The 12,870-nt window shown below is 43.6% G+C and overlaps 1 protein-coding gene across 3 annotated transcripts in view; it reads left to right on the top strand.

Moving 5' to 3' along the window:
• Positions 1-12,174, top strand: part of CLSPN (claspin) — a 29,827-nt gene extending 17,653 nt beyond the window's left edge. The window contains exons 13-26 of one of the 3 annotated variants that reach the window (XR_004347028.1): positions 226-425; positions 1,073-1,227; positions 2,583-2,809; positions 3,396-3,507; positions 4,826-4,901; positions 5,121-5,224; positions 7,956-8,120; positions 8,232-8,353; positions 8,600-8,727; positions 9,277-9,379; positions 9,975-10,057; positions 10,328-10,489; positions 10,799-10,968; positions 11,928-12,161. Coding sequence is in view for 2 of the 3 variants with exons in the window: in XM_032613975.1 (XP_032469866.1) it covers positions 226-425; positions 1,073-1,227; positions 2,583-2,809; positions 3,396-3,507; positions 4,826-4,901; positions 5,121-5,224; positions 7,956-8,120; positions 8,232-8,353; positions 8,600-8,727; positions 9,277-9,379; positions 9,975-10,057; positions 10,328-10,489; positions 10,799-10,909 (1,748 nt within the window). In the remaining variant the exon portion in view is untranslated. Of the gene's footprint in view, positions 1-225; positions 426-1,072; positions 1,228-2,582; positions 2,810-3,395; positions 3,508-4,825; positions 4,902-5,120; positions 5,225-7,955; positions 8,121-8,231; positions 8,354-8,599; positions 8,728-9,276; positions 9,380-9,974; positions 10,058-10,327; positions 10,490-10,798 lie in introns of all 3 variants that reach the window. The other 2 variants (XM_032613975.1, XM_032613987.1) reach the window with 2 other exon arrangements.
• The last annotated feature ends 696 nt before the right edge of the window (positions 12,175-12,870 follow it).

The following is a 12,870-nucleotide window of genomic DNA, read 5'->3' as shown; positions in this document are numbered from 1 at the left end:
ATGGGGGATCTTCCCGGACCAGGGCTCGAACCCGTGTCCCCTGCATTGGCAGGCGGATTATTAACCACTGCGCCCCTGTAATTGACCTTTAATGTAACGTTTTGGAACATGTAACTTGAGAGGTTTGCCAATGTGTCTTACCTGACAGTTTCATTCTCAACTCTTTTTCCTAAACAAATCTAACTTATTTCTGGAATCATGCACTTAAAAGTTATTTTTCTTTAGATGAAGATGATTCGTGCTCATTACTGACAAAGGAGAGCAGCCACAATAGCAGCTTTGAGCTGATAGGCTCCACAATTCCATCCTATCAGCCTTGCAACAGACAAACAGGCCGTGGGACCAGTCTTTTTCCTACGGCAGGAGGATTCAGATCTCCTTCCCCTGGACTATTTCGAGCCAGTTTGGTCAGCTCAGCTTCTAAGGTAAGATGGCAGTGGTTTTCTAATCTCCTTCCGCTTTTGCTTCCCACATTGCTAAATAAAGTGTGTCCAAGCCAACAACTCCCACCACATTGTGTATGTTTAGTTTAAAAAATCCACCCCTTTGTGTATTTTTATATATATATATAAATTTATTTTATTTATTTATTTTTGGCTGCGTTGGGTCTTTGTTGCTGCACACGGGCTTTCTCTAGTTTCGGGGAACGGGGGCTACTCTTCGTTGCGTCGCGCGGGCTTCTCGTTGCTGTGGCTTCTCTTGTTGCGGAGCATGGGCTCTAGGTGCGCGAGCTTCAGTAGTTGTGGCTCACGGGCTTAGTTGCTCTGCGGCCTGTGGGATCTGCCCAGACCAGGGCTCGAACCTGTGTCCCCTGCATTGGCAGGCGGATTCTTAACCACTGCACCACCAGGGAAGTCCCCCCACTTTGTGTATTAAAAACAAGCCTCATCCAAGGTTCTTACTTTCTTGAAAATATTTTTCTTTATGCTCCTCTTGGCTATGCATTGTCCTCCTCAACTGCAATTGCCTGAGAGTAGATTAAATTTTACAAATAGCAACTTCTGTTGTTGTCATGACAGTGAATGACATTTGTAAAATGTTTTGTTTTTGTTTGGTTTTGTTTTGGTGCCAGAGTTCAGGAAAGCTGTCTGAGCCTTCACTTCCCATAGAGGATTCCCAGGATCTGTATAACGCCTCCCCAGAGCCTAAGACACTTTTCCTAGGAGCAGGAGACTTCCAGTTCTGTTTAGAAGATGACACTCAGAGCCAACTGTTGGATGCAGATGGGTAGGTAGTTTTATGTTTCTGTGGGTGGATGGTGCTGGGTACTGCTTAATTTTGTTTAAAAATAAAGTGAGCTTCTGTCGCTCCATCTGTGCTTTCTCTTCTGAGAAAGAGAGGTGTACAGACCATTAGTATTACATTCCACACGTTTGAACAAAGTCTGTCTAGAAAATTAAAAGTAAATAGCCTTGGGCTTCCCTGGTGGTGCAGTGGTTAAGAATCCGCCTGCCAATACAGGGGACACGGGTTCGAGCCCTGGTCTGGGAAGATCCCACATGCCATGGAGCAACTAAGCCCATGCGCCACAACTACTGAGCCTGCGCTCTAGATCCCACGAGCCACAACTACGGAGCCTGCGAGCCACAACTACTGAAGCCCGGGCGCCTAGAGCCCGTGCTCTGCAACAAGAGAAGCCGCCACAATGAGAAGCCCGCGCACCACAATGAAGAGTAGCCCCTGCTCGCCGCGACGAGAGAAAGCCTGCGCACAGCAATGAAGACCCAACACAGCCAAAAATAAATAAATAAATAAATACATTTATTTAAAAAAAAAGAAAAAGTAAATAGCCTTGCTGGCATTCTGATCCTTCAATTTCTGCATTGTATGACATGCATAGCTCTTATAAGGTCATCAGATTTCTCTGCATCCATCCTACTATGTTAGGATTGTTGGGTAGGATTGAGAATTGACACTTTTGTGGCACATTACATGGCCATAACACCAAGCCCTACTCTAGCACCATTTGAAGCCAAAAATTATTCTTTACCCTTCACCTTTTTTTTAGAATTGGCTTTTTTTTTTTAATTAATTAATTTATCTTTTTAATTTTGGCTGCATTGGGTCTTTGTTGCTGTGCATGGGCTTTCTCTAGTTGTGGCAAGTGGGGGCTACTCTTCGTTGTGGTGGCTTCTCTTGTTGTGGAGCATGAGCTCTAGGTGTGCGGGCTTCAGTAGTTGTGCCACGTGGCCTCAGTAGTTGTGGCTTGTGGGCTCAGTAGTTGTGGCTTGTGGGCTCTAGAGCGCAGGCTCAGTAGTTGTGGTGCACGGGCTTAGTTGCTCTGCAGCACGTGGGATCTTTCTGGACCAGGGCATGAACCTGTGTCCCCTGCATTGGCAGGCAGGTTCTTAACCACTGCACCACCAGGGAAGTCCCATGCCCTTTACCTTTCGAATAGGCTTTATTCTTTCATAAACTCTTCCCCCTCCCTCTTTAGATTGTCACAGGCTAAAGTGTGACACTCTTGTCTTCTGGTTCAGGATTCAGCTTCTAACTTTGGTATTGGAGATGAGTTCGGGCTTTTCACCCACCACTTTGTTTTTTTCCTGGAGAATTTCTTACACTCTTCATTGGGCTTGTAGGTTCTTAAATGTTAGAAACCACAGGAATCAGTACCAAGCTTTGAAGCCTCGATTGCCGTTGGCCAGTATGGATGAGAACGCCATGGACGCCAACATGGATGAGCTGTTGGATTTGTGTACGGGAAAGTTCACATCTCAGGCTGAAAAACCTCTGTCCAGGAAGAGCGACAAGAAGGAGAACATGGAGGAACTTCTGGATCTGTGTTCAGGAAAATTTACTTCTCAGGGTAATTATCCAACAGAGCATCAGGCTCACCACAGCCAAATATCTTAAGTCAATGTCCTTGAAAAGAAGCCCCTTACTGTCAGGTGAGAAGTTCACAGAAAACAGAGCTGTGGTGGATTCTTGAGCATAGGTTGCATGCACTGCTTAGCTCCTGACATTCAGAGCTCTTACTTTCTTAGAGTGGCGAAGTATCAACTTCAAACTGCTTTAGCTTTGGCCTTATGACTTGTCATTTATGGCTAATATGTGTGCAAACCTTAGAGCAGTGTCTGCTGCATAGAATATTCCATATAAATGCTAACTTATTACTTCCACCTGCACACCCCTTTCTCCCCCTCACACCTCTGCTAGAACGTAAGCTGTTTGGGAGCTGCGATCTTTGTTTTGTTTGCTGCTGTCTTCCTGGCGCCTGGCACATAGTAAGCACTAAATAAGGATTTGTTGAATGAATGAATGAATGAGTGGGGAGCTCTTTTTGTCAAGCCTACCTTAGAACTGTGTTGCGCCGGCATGTCTTCAGATGGCTGGGGAGAGAGGATAAAGCTGTCATTTCTTGGTGACAAATCTTTTTCTTCATTGTGATATAGATGTCTCTACTCTGGCTCCATCAGAGTCAAATAAGCAGGAGAAGGAGAACAGTCTGGGTGATCCAATGGAAGAAGCACTTACTCTTTGCTCAGGCTCTTTCCCAACAGACAGGTGAGTCTCAGTGATTGGAGGGAACTTGGCAAGTCCGGTGTTCTGACAAAATACTGGGGTAGGTTCTCTGGGCTCAGGAATAAATGGTCATCTTAGGGGTTTCATATCCTGTCTGAGAGTCTTGCAGTCTGTTTGAGTCTCATATTTGCATAGTAAGGAAATTATAATGCTTTCATTTAGTTGGTGGGGAGCAGGGTTAAAAAAGGCAAGAAAAAGCACATGAAAGTTCTCAATGTCACTAATAATTAAGAAAATGCAGAGGCTTCCCTGGTGGCGCAGTGGTTGAGAATCCACCTGCCAATGCAGGGGACATGGGTTCAAGCCCTGGTCTGGGAAGATCCCTCATGCTGTGGAGCAACTAAGCCCGTGCGCCACAACTACTGAGCCTGTGCTCTAGAGCCTGTGAGCCACAACTACTGAGCCTGCATACTCTAACTACTGAAGCCCACGCGCCTAGAGCCCGTGCTCTGCAATGAGAAGCCACCGCAATGAGAAGCCCGCACACTGCAACGAAGAGTAGCCCCTGCTCGTCGCAACTATAGAAAGCCCGTGCGCAGCAGCGAAGACCCAACACAGCCAAAAATAAAAATAAATAAAATAAATAAATTTATTTTAAAAAGAAAAGAAAAGAAAATGCAAATCAAAACCATAATAAGATACTACCTCACACCCAGCAGTTATTCCACTTTTGGCTATATACACAAAAGAAGTGAGAACAGCATCTGTAATAGGTATTTGTACACCCATGTTCATAGCATTATTTGTAATAATCAAAAGGTGGAAGCATCCCAAGTGGATACATACACAGTGGAATAATATTCAGCATTTAAAAAGGAAGGAAATTCTGATACATGCTACAGCATGGATGAACTGTGAGGAGATTATGCTAAGTGAAGTCAGCTAGTCACAAAAAGACAAATACTGTATGATTCCACTTACATGAGGTACTTAGAGTAGTCAAATTCGTAGACACAAAGTAGAAGGGTGGTTGCTAGGGATTGTGGGGAGGGAAGAATGGGGAGTTGCTGTTGAAAGGGTATAGAGTTTTAGTTTTGTAAGATGAAGAGTTCTGGAGGTTGGTTGCATAACAATGTGAATGTACTTAGCACTAATGAACTGTACACTTAAAATGGTTAAGATAGTAAACTATGTTGTGTGTATTTATCACAATTAAAAAAATTTTTTTAAAGGCAAGATATCTCGTTTCCTGTTTCTTGAAGAGATTGTTGGTGCTATAAAATATTTTCAATTCCTAAGTTGGCTGACTGCTTGTAGTTTGCTTTCAACTCGTTTATTGATTTGTTGATTTGCATTTTAGGGAAGAAGAGGGTGAAGAGGAGGAATTTGGAGACTTTCAGCTTGTCCCAAATGATAATGAGTTTGATAGTAATGAGGTGAGTTTGAAGGGGACAGAGTAATCATAACCGAACTCCATGTATTGCTGCTGTGTTTGCTTGTTTTGTAGTTTGAGTTCTTGAGAATTCTGTTTGGCATGTTATCAGAAGCAATTTCCTAGAATCAAATGTTTGGGCAGAAGTTTATAAATTCCTGTCTTAGTTGAGGACACATTTTATTCTGTGTAGCTTTGCACGTGATACTATATGATTTTGCAGGATGAACACAGTGACTCTGACAATGAAGACCCGGCACTAGAAGACCAGGAAGATAATGATGAGGAAGACCTCCTGCAGCAATCCGAGAAGTTGAAAAGGCAAATGTAGGTGTTACGTCCCTTCCTTCAGTTGCAAGAAAGTTCTCCTGACAGTTGAGTTGTAGCTTGCTACATTTGCTGGTTCTATTTTTGCTTTTTGTGGTTAACACAGATTAAATAAAAGCCATTTACGTGATATCTCTTGAGTATTCAAAGATGGTCACGTCCTTCTCAAGTGATTCCTATACTAAACATCCCTAGTTCTTCAGCTGTTTCTCACGTGACATTGCTTCCAGACTCTTCACGTGTATGGAAACTCTCTTTATCTTCAGGTGTGGTCTGACTACCGCTCTATATAGTGGTACAACCACATCCCTTGTTCTGGTTGCATACTACTTTATAAAGTAGCCAAAGAGCATAAGAGCTGAGTCACTGTAGATCCTGAGGATCTAGTAGATGACTAAAATTCCCCATGTCTTTTTTCCTGTGAATTACTGTCATTCCAGGTTTTCCTCATCCTAGTCTCAGGCAAATGACCCCCCTTTATTTTTTTAATATTTTGTTGTCGTTTTGATCATGAAAGTAAGCCATATATTTTGGAATATTTCAAAGAATACAGAAAGACATAAATAAAAAGTCATCCAGGAACTTCCCTGGTGGTGCAGTGGTTAAGAATTCACCTGCCAATGCAGGGGACACAGGTTCGATCCCTGGTCCGGGACAGTCCCACATGCCACGGAGCAACTAAGCCCGTGCGCCACAACTACTGAGCCTGTACTCTAGAACCCGAGAGCCACAACTGCTGAGCCCGAGTGCTGCAACTACTGAAGCCCGCATGCCTAGAGCCCGTGCTCTGCAACAAGAGAAGCCACTGCAAAGAGAAGCCCACGCACCACAACAAAGAGTAGCCCCTGCTCACTGCAACTAGAGAAAGCCCACGTGCAGCAACAAAGACCCAACGCAGCCAAAAAAAAAAAAAGTCATCCGTGTCCACCGTCCAGGATATTTTTGAAAGTGGTGGTGGTGGTTATTATTACCTCATAACTTTTTTTCAGGCATATATTTTTATGTGGTTGAGATTTGTACAATTTTTTTTGTATGTACAATTTTGCATCTTGCTTTTTTTTCCTACTTACCATATCTGTAAGCCTTTTTCCTTGATATTGAAGGTTTTATAAAAACCATTTTAATAGGTATTCCGCATTTTATTATTTGTGGATGACTTTTGGAATTCAAATATAGGACATCATGTTGATCCTTATTAGATTTATTTTGTTGTTTTTAGCCCATCATTCCATTCTGTTGAGATCAGTTTGGGCTTGTAATTTGTCACCTGTCAAATTAACTATTCATACAGCTTTGGGCCATCTATAGATTTTTTTTCTAACGCAATGGTTCTTAAACCTTATTTAACTATAGAGTCCTTTGTTCAAATGAAATCTTATAAAGAATGGCAGCTAAAAATTGAACTGCTCAAAGAGGGTAGATGGGGGGCTTCCCTGGTGGCGCAGTGGTTGAGAGTCCGCCTGCCGATGCAGGGGACGCGGGTTCGTGCCCCGGTCTGGGAAGATCCCACATGCCGCGGAGCGGCTGGGCCCGTGAGCCATGGCCGCTGAGCCTGCGCGTCTGGAGCCTGTGCTCTGCAACGGGAGAGGCCACAGCAGTGAGAGGCCCGCGCACCGCAAAAAAAAAAAAAAAAAAAAAAAAAAGAGGGTAGATGGGAAGATTGAGAAGCTTAGTGGCTATTGGCCCCTGAAGGAATTCTTCAGGAACCCTAGGAGTTAGAGGAACTCAGCTTTAAAATAATAATGGAAGTCTTTCATAAAAAATCAGTCTTCGGGGCTTCCCTGGTGGTGCAGTGTTTGAGAGTCTGCCTGCCGATGCAAGGGACACGGGTTCGAGCCCTGGTCTGGGAGGAGATCCCACATGCTGCAGAGCACCTGGGCCCGTGAGCCACAACTGCTGAGCCTGCGTGCCTGGAGCCGTGCTCCACAGCGAGAGGCCGCAACAGTGAGAGGCCCGCGCACCGCGATGAAGAGCAGCCCCCGCTCGCTGCAACTGGAGAAAGCCCTCGCACAGAAACGAAGACCCAACACTGCCAAAAATAAATAAATAAATTTATTAAAAAAAAAAAATCAGCCTTCAGAAAGCCATCAAGCTTCTGCCACTCATGACCATAGGTGACAGCACTTTGAACTCAGATGACAGCAGATTTGTTCTCGATGTGAGCTGAAGTCAGAAAAACTAACTTGTAGTGGTTTTGATTACTACTAACTCTGAGCTTCAGTCATACCTCTAACTTGAGGGTCAAGATTTGGCGGGCTGTAAGAAGACTAGTCTATTACCTTTCCATACTATACTATCTCTAGTCTGTCTCCTGAAGCTGGTAAGCTTAAATACAAGACAAAATAGTTTGAACCTTCTAGCAGGTATGTCCCAAATATATAGAGGAGATTGAGAGTTCTGGCTTTAGAGTCACCAACCTAGGTTGAATCCAGGCTCTGCTGCCTCCCAGCTAGCTATGTGACCATTGCTAAGTTGTTTACTCTCTGAGTCTCAGTTCCTTCAACTGAAAATTGAAAGGAATAATAATACTCCTCCCTGAGATAACGCATTAATGCTCCAAAGCACAGTTATTGGCACACAGTATATATTAAATAATAGACTTTTAAGTATTATCAAAATGTATTATTATTATCAATTTAATCTTATTGTTATTAGAGATGGCTCTGTGTTCTGCTTTTCTCGTTGCTGTGTGTATATTCATTGTTGTATTTTCTAATTTTCAATTTTCCAGGAGATTGAAGAAATACCTGGAGGATGAGGCAGAGGTGTCAGGGAGTGACGTGGGAAGTGAAGATGAGTATGATGGGGAAGAGCTTGATGAATATGAAGAGGATGTAATTGATGAATTACTTCCTTCTGATGAGGAACTGCAGAGTCAAATCAAGAAAATACACATGTCAGTATCCCAGCAAGCCCTTCTGAATAATGAATGGGATGTGTCTTAAGGCAGGCCCTATAACCAGCCAGGGTGGCCCTGGTTTTGAACACCGTATTTCTCTTGTTGTAGGAAAACAATGTTGGATGATGATAAACGACAGTTACGTTTGTACCAAGAAAGGTACCTTGCTGATGGGGACCTGCACAGTGATGGTCCTGGACGAATGAGGAAATTCCGATGGAAGAACATAGGTATTTTGATTGTCGCCTTTAGAAGCAAATTGTACAAAGGTACATGTTTGTCCAGTTTAAGACAGCAAGAGGAAATCAAAACTATAGCAGGCAGCTGTGGAGGACCTTGCCTTGACCTTTATTTTCTGTTAATGGATAGGAAAAGCTTGTGTCGGTGTATTGTAAATGAAAAGGGTTCATTGTGTCTGTTGAGACACCCTCTCTTGTGGGGAGTGCAGAATGCTAACAGCCTTAACTCTGCTTTAGATGATGCTTCCCAGATGGACTTGTTCCACAGAGACTCTGATGACGATCAGACTGAAGAACAGCTTGATGAGACAGAAGCCAGATGGAGGAAGGAGCGAATTGAACGAGAACAGTGGCTTCGGGACCAGGTAGGAAGCCTGCAAGAAATTCTCCTATTCTGACCCTACTTATGAGGTCACTCCGTCACCCAGCTTGTCATGATAGTCGGCAAAATCTTGGGCAATATATTGCTGTCCCCCCCCACCTTTTTTTTTTGTGGTACGCAGGCCTCTCACCATTGTGGCCTCTCCCGCTGCGGAGCACAGGCTCCGGACGCGCAGGCCCAGCGGCCATGGCTCACAGGACCAGCCACTCCGCAGCATGTGGGATCCTCCTGGACCGGGGCACAAACCCGTGTCCCCTGCATTGGCAGGTGGACTCTCAACCACTGCGCCACCAGGGAAACCCTGCTGTCCCTTTTAATCCTTGAATTTTCTTTTGTGCTTTGAGAAGGTTACCATGGGCAGTTCTAGTCATGTTTTTGTCCAAAATCCTTTTTTTTTTTTTTTTTGTCTAAAGCAACAAAGAGTTGCAAAAAGGAAAACAAATGCTGTCCCAAGAACTCTAGCTTCCAGGCTATACTAATTATTTGGGGGAGCTGTGGGCTTCTGTTAATGCTGTCTGATTTTTATTTTCAGGCACAGCAGGGGAAAATTGCAGCTGAAGAAGAAGAGATTGGGGAAGATAGTCAGTTTATGATGCTGGCCAAGAAAGTTACAGCCAAAGCTCTGCAGAAGAATGGTGAGCTCTTAGTCCTCCTCAGGGTCTGGCCCCCGGGATTGTTAGTGCTGGAACCTTAGAGGTGACTCCAGCCTTCGGGGGCTGGTGCAGCTTACTCATGGGCCGGCGTCTAATGTTATCTTAAAGAGGTCCCTCAGATGGGGAGAGACAGTATTCTTTCCATCTTAGACTATTGGGCAGTCGACATTGTGATTGTGAGTATATGTAGCTGGTTTTGCTTTATGTTCTAAGGCAGCTCAGAGGATTGAATTCTGGCTTCTTTATTCGGTTGCCCAGGATTATATACTTAAGTGTTAGAGCTGGAATTTGAACCCAGATATGCCTAACCCCAGAGCTGAAGCTCTTAAACACTCCTTAACACTCTTACCACTCTTGTATTTTCTTATTATTACTGTTAATTAGACAATAAGTTCAGCTGAGTTGTCTGTCTTCTCTTAAGCCACTTAAGTGTACTTTCAAGTCATGATTATAAAATAATCAGAGTTCCTATGGCTTTAGTTTATTGGTTTAGTTAAAGGCTTGTTAGCTTGTTTAGATTTAAAAGTAATTCTACACAGCTTTGTCCAGAACAAGCCTCTCTGTCTTTTCTTTTCAGTCTGTCGCACTGTGGTTATTCAAGAATCAGAGTCTTTATTCAGAAATCCTTTTGAAGCCACCAAACCAGGAAGTGACAACCAGGTTGGTTGGGCACCTTGTTAGCCTGATGTCATGATCTTCAGTGTTATAAAGGCCCAGGTCAAGTTAAGGAAATGCTCTTTCATTAGGGGAGGGAGGTGGCTGCAAGAAATGGAAGTAGATGTCAAAGGAGCCTACCATTTCTTTTCTACTTGAGCAGGGTAGGCCTGTGTCCCCTCAATACCTGGTGGAGGCAGGGAGGCGCTGACTTCTCATTCTTCCCTTGGCACTTGGAATTTGATACCAGGAATTTGATGACTCTTCTTTCCTCAGCTGAAGACGGGCTCACTGCTAAACCAGCCCAAAGCTGTGCTTCAGAAACTGGCTGCCCTGTCTGACCTCAACCCTAGTGCTCCCCGAAATTCAAGAAACTTTGTCTTCCACACACTTTCTCCTGTCAAGGCTGAGGCAGCAAAGGAATCATCTAAGCCTCGGGTAGGGAATTTGAGAACTGATTTGGTGAATCTCCACAGCAGAGTGAATGAATGAATGAATTGAATTGAATTGAAAATATATATATATTTCTGGCTTAAAGGCTTAAATGCTGCAGTGTTAATCTTGCACTCCCGATAAGGTACAAGGGGATTGCTACCTGCAGTAAGTAATCAGCTTTGAAACTTGCCTGGAAATTTTCTATTTCTTTTTTTTCTAATGATCCGTGATTTAACTATGAGCTGCTTAAGGGCTAAGTGAAGCTAAGTACTTGTATGAAGGTCTTGAGTTGGCTCTTTCTCTGCTCTCTAGGTAAGGAGAAGAGGTCCGTCTTTAATGACATCCCCTTCACCTAAGCGCCTCAAAACAGATGATAGCGCTTCAGGATCGAAGCAAAGCATCTTCAGATACTTGGAAAGCTAACACCACAAGGGCACTGGCACCTGTGTTGAGACTTCGTTGAGAAGTTTCTGGCATTGAAGGTTGGAATCGATGCTCATATGGATTATCCCCCCTTCCTTCATAATCAGTGCATTAAGGTTGAGGACAGAGATTCCAGTTCTTTCCACTGCATGGCTCTGGACATCTCTTTCCTAGCATTACTTCCTGGGTTGGCCACTAACTTAATTCTTCAGTGTTTACAACATCAACTTATGGGATACCTGGGTGTCCTCCATTAAATATTTGACATTTTATCCTAGCAGCTTCCTGGGTTGATAACTTTTGGTGAAAGGGGTGATTGGAGGAAGAAAAAGTATGGCATGACAGAAAATTACAGACAGCAGTGAACATCAAAACTGGGATGACTCCTTCACACCCCTATGATCTGCACCATGGTGACCAGGACTCAGTGAAAGAGAGACTTCTTAGAGGATCTAGCAATCGACACACGGGCTGTTTTATTAGTTTTGCCCCTTCCATTTTCTTTTATGTCTCTTCCCAGTGCAGTCTCAAATTTCCAATTAACCTGTACTTCCTTTATAATAAGGACTCAAACTGGTACCCTAGTCAGAAAGAGCAACTTTTCTGGAGTATGAGGATGAAGATAAAAGGTTACATCCAGTGTCCGTAGACATTAGATATTCCGTGGGGCAGAGAGCTCTCTCTTAGGACTAAATTTTCGATTTGAAGCACTGTTGCTCAAGGACCTTCCTTCTCATTCTGACTGGAAGAGTTATATATAATCATTATTTATTGCATTAAACTGGGTTGAGTACATTGCCCTGAGCAGAGGACAATTTAATACTTCATTACTTATTTTGAGAAAAGATCATCTTGGAGTTTCATCAAAATATTTTTAGGATTGCCACCACTCCCGATTTTCCCTGAACTACCATGAGGCTGTCAGAGTTTTAGACAGATTTTTTTTTTCCTCTCAGAACCAAGTGTCACTGCTGCTTTGGAAAAACATTTCATGTAAATACTGTGGTTTTACTTTCAGGAGCTGGACTTGGGAAGCTGGATGAACTGTGCCAGTTTTTCACTGGCAGATAAGGAATACCAATTTAACTGGTGGAATTAGGATATAGGTTTTCTACAGTTGTTTGTAATATGCAAGATGCTGACTTTGATGGAATTTACATTTGTATATTTGTAATCTTGTAATAGTGAAAATGTATATAAAGATGTTTTAATATGTATGTAGTTTTTCAATAAATCCCAATGCCTTGAAGGCAGGATTTGCTGTCCAGATTGAATGCTCATTCTTAGGTCAGAGCCTGTCTAATGTTGAGCATTTTGTTTTCAGGGTATCTGTCTCTCAGGGGAGGCCTCTGGGACTGGAGTGAGAGGCTGCTGCCATTGTCCCCTCACTGTCTTCTCAACTCTGGTGAATTGATCGCATTAACTAACCAAGTGGTTTGGGTTCAGTGCAGGTGAGGAGAGTTTACATAAATGGTGCCTGTTGTTATAGCCCTTTGATTGGCAGACGTGGGTCCAAGGTGGGCATTATTGCCCCTCCCTTTGAGCTCTCTAAACAGTGGCCAAGGCTAGGCAGCCCTTGCTAAGCAATAGAGAACTAGGGAGGAGGGCTGGATATTTTTCCCATATCCTTTTTTGGCAGGGAGAGATGGAGAAGAGTATTAGGATTGACCACTAAGGATAAGAAAATCAGTGCCTGAGAAATCTAGGGAGCAAAGGGTTTCTATTCTAGGCTCCAGAAAGAAAACACTCTTTGGAGAAAGAAAAGTTGAGTCTTATGCTCTGGGTCGCTTTTCCCCATGTCAGTGTAACTGTCAGAAGGCAAGCTAAGCCTTGGTAATAAGATTGAAGTGGAGAGTTGGGACCTGACCATATGACCTGTGCCCAGAGCACTGAGCCTCCAGCTTCAGCTCCATTCTAGTGAAACTGAAGCCCAGGGCCTGTGCTGTGGCTCCTGCTAGGAC

This window comes from Phocoena sinus, chromosome 1 (assembly GCF_008692025.1).
Source record: "Phocoena sinus isolate mPhoSin1 chromosome 1, mPhoSin1.pri, whole genome shotgun sequence".
Lineage (NCBI taxonomy): Eukaryota > Metazoa > Chordata > Mammalia > Artiodactyla > Phocoenidae > Phocoena > Phocoena sinus.
This window is presented reverse-complemented; position numbering and strand designations above follow the sequence as displayed.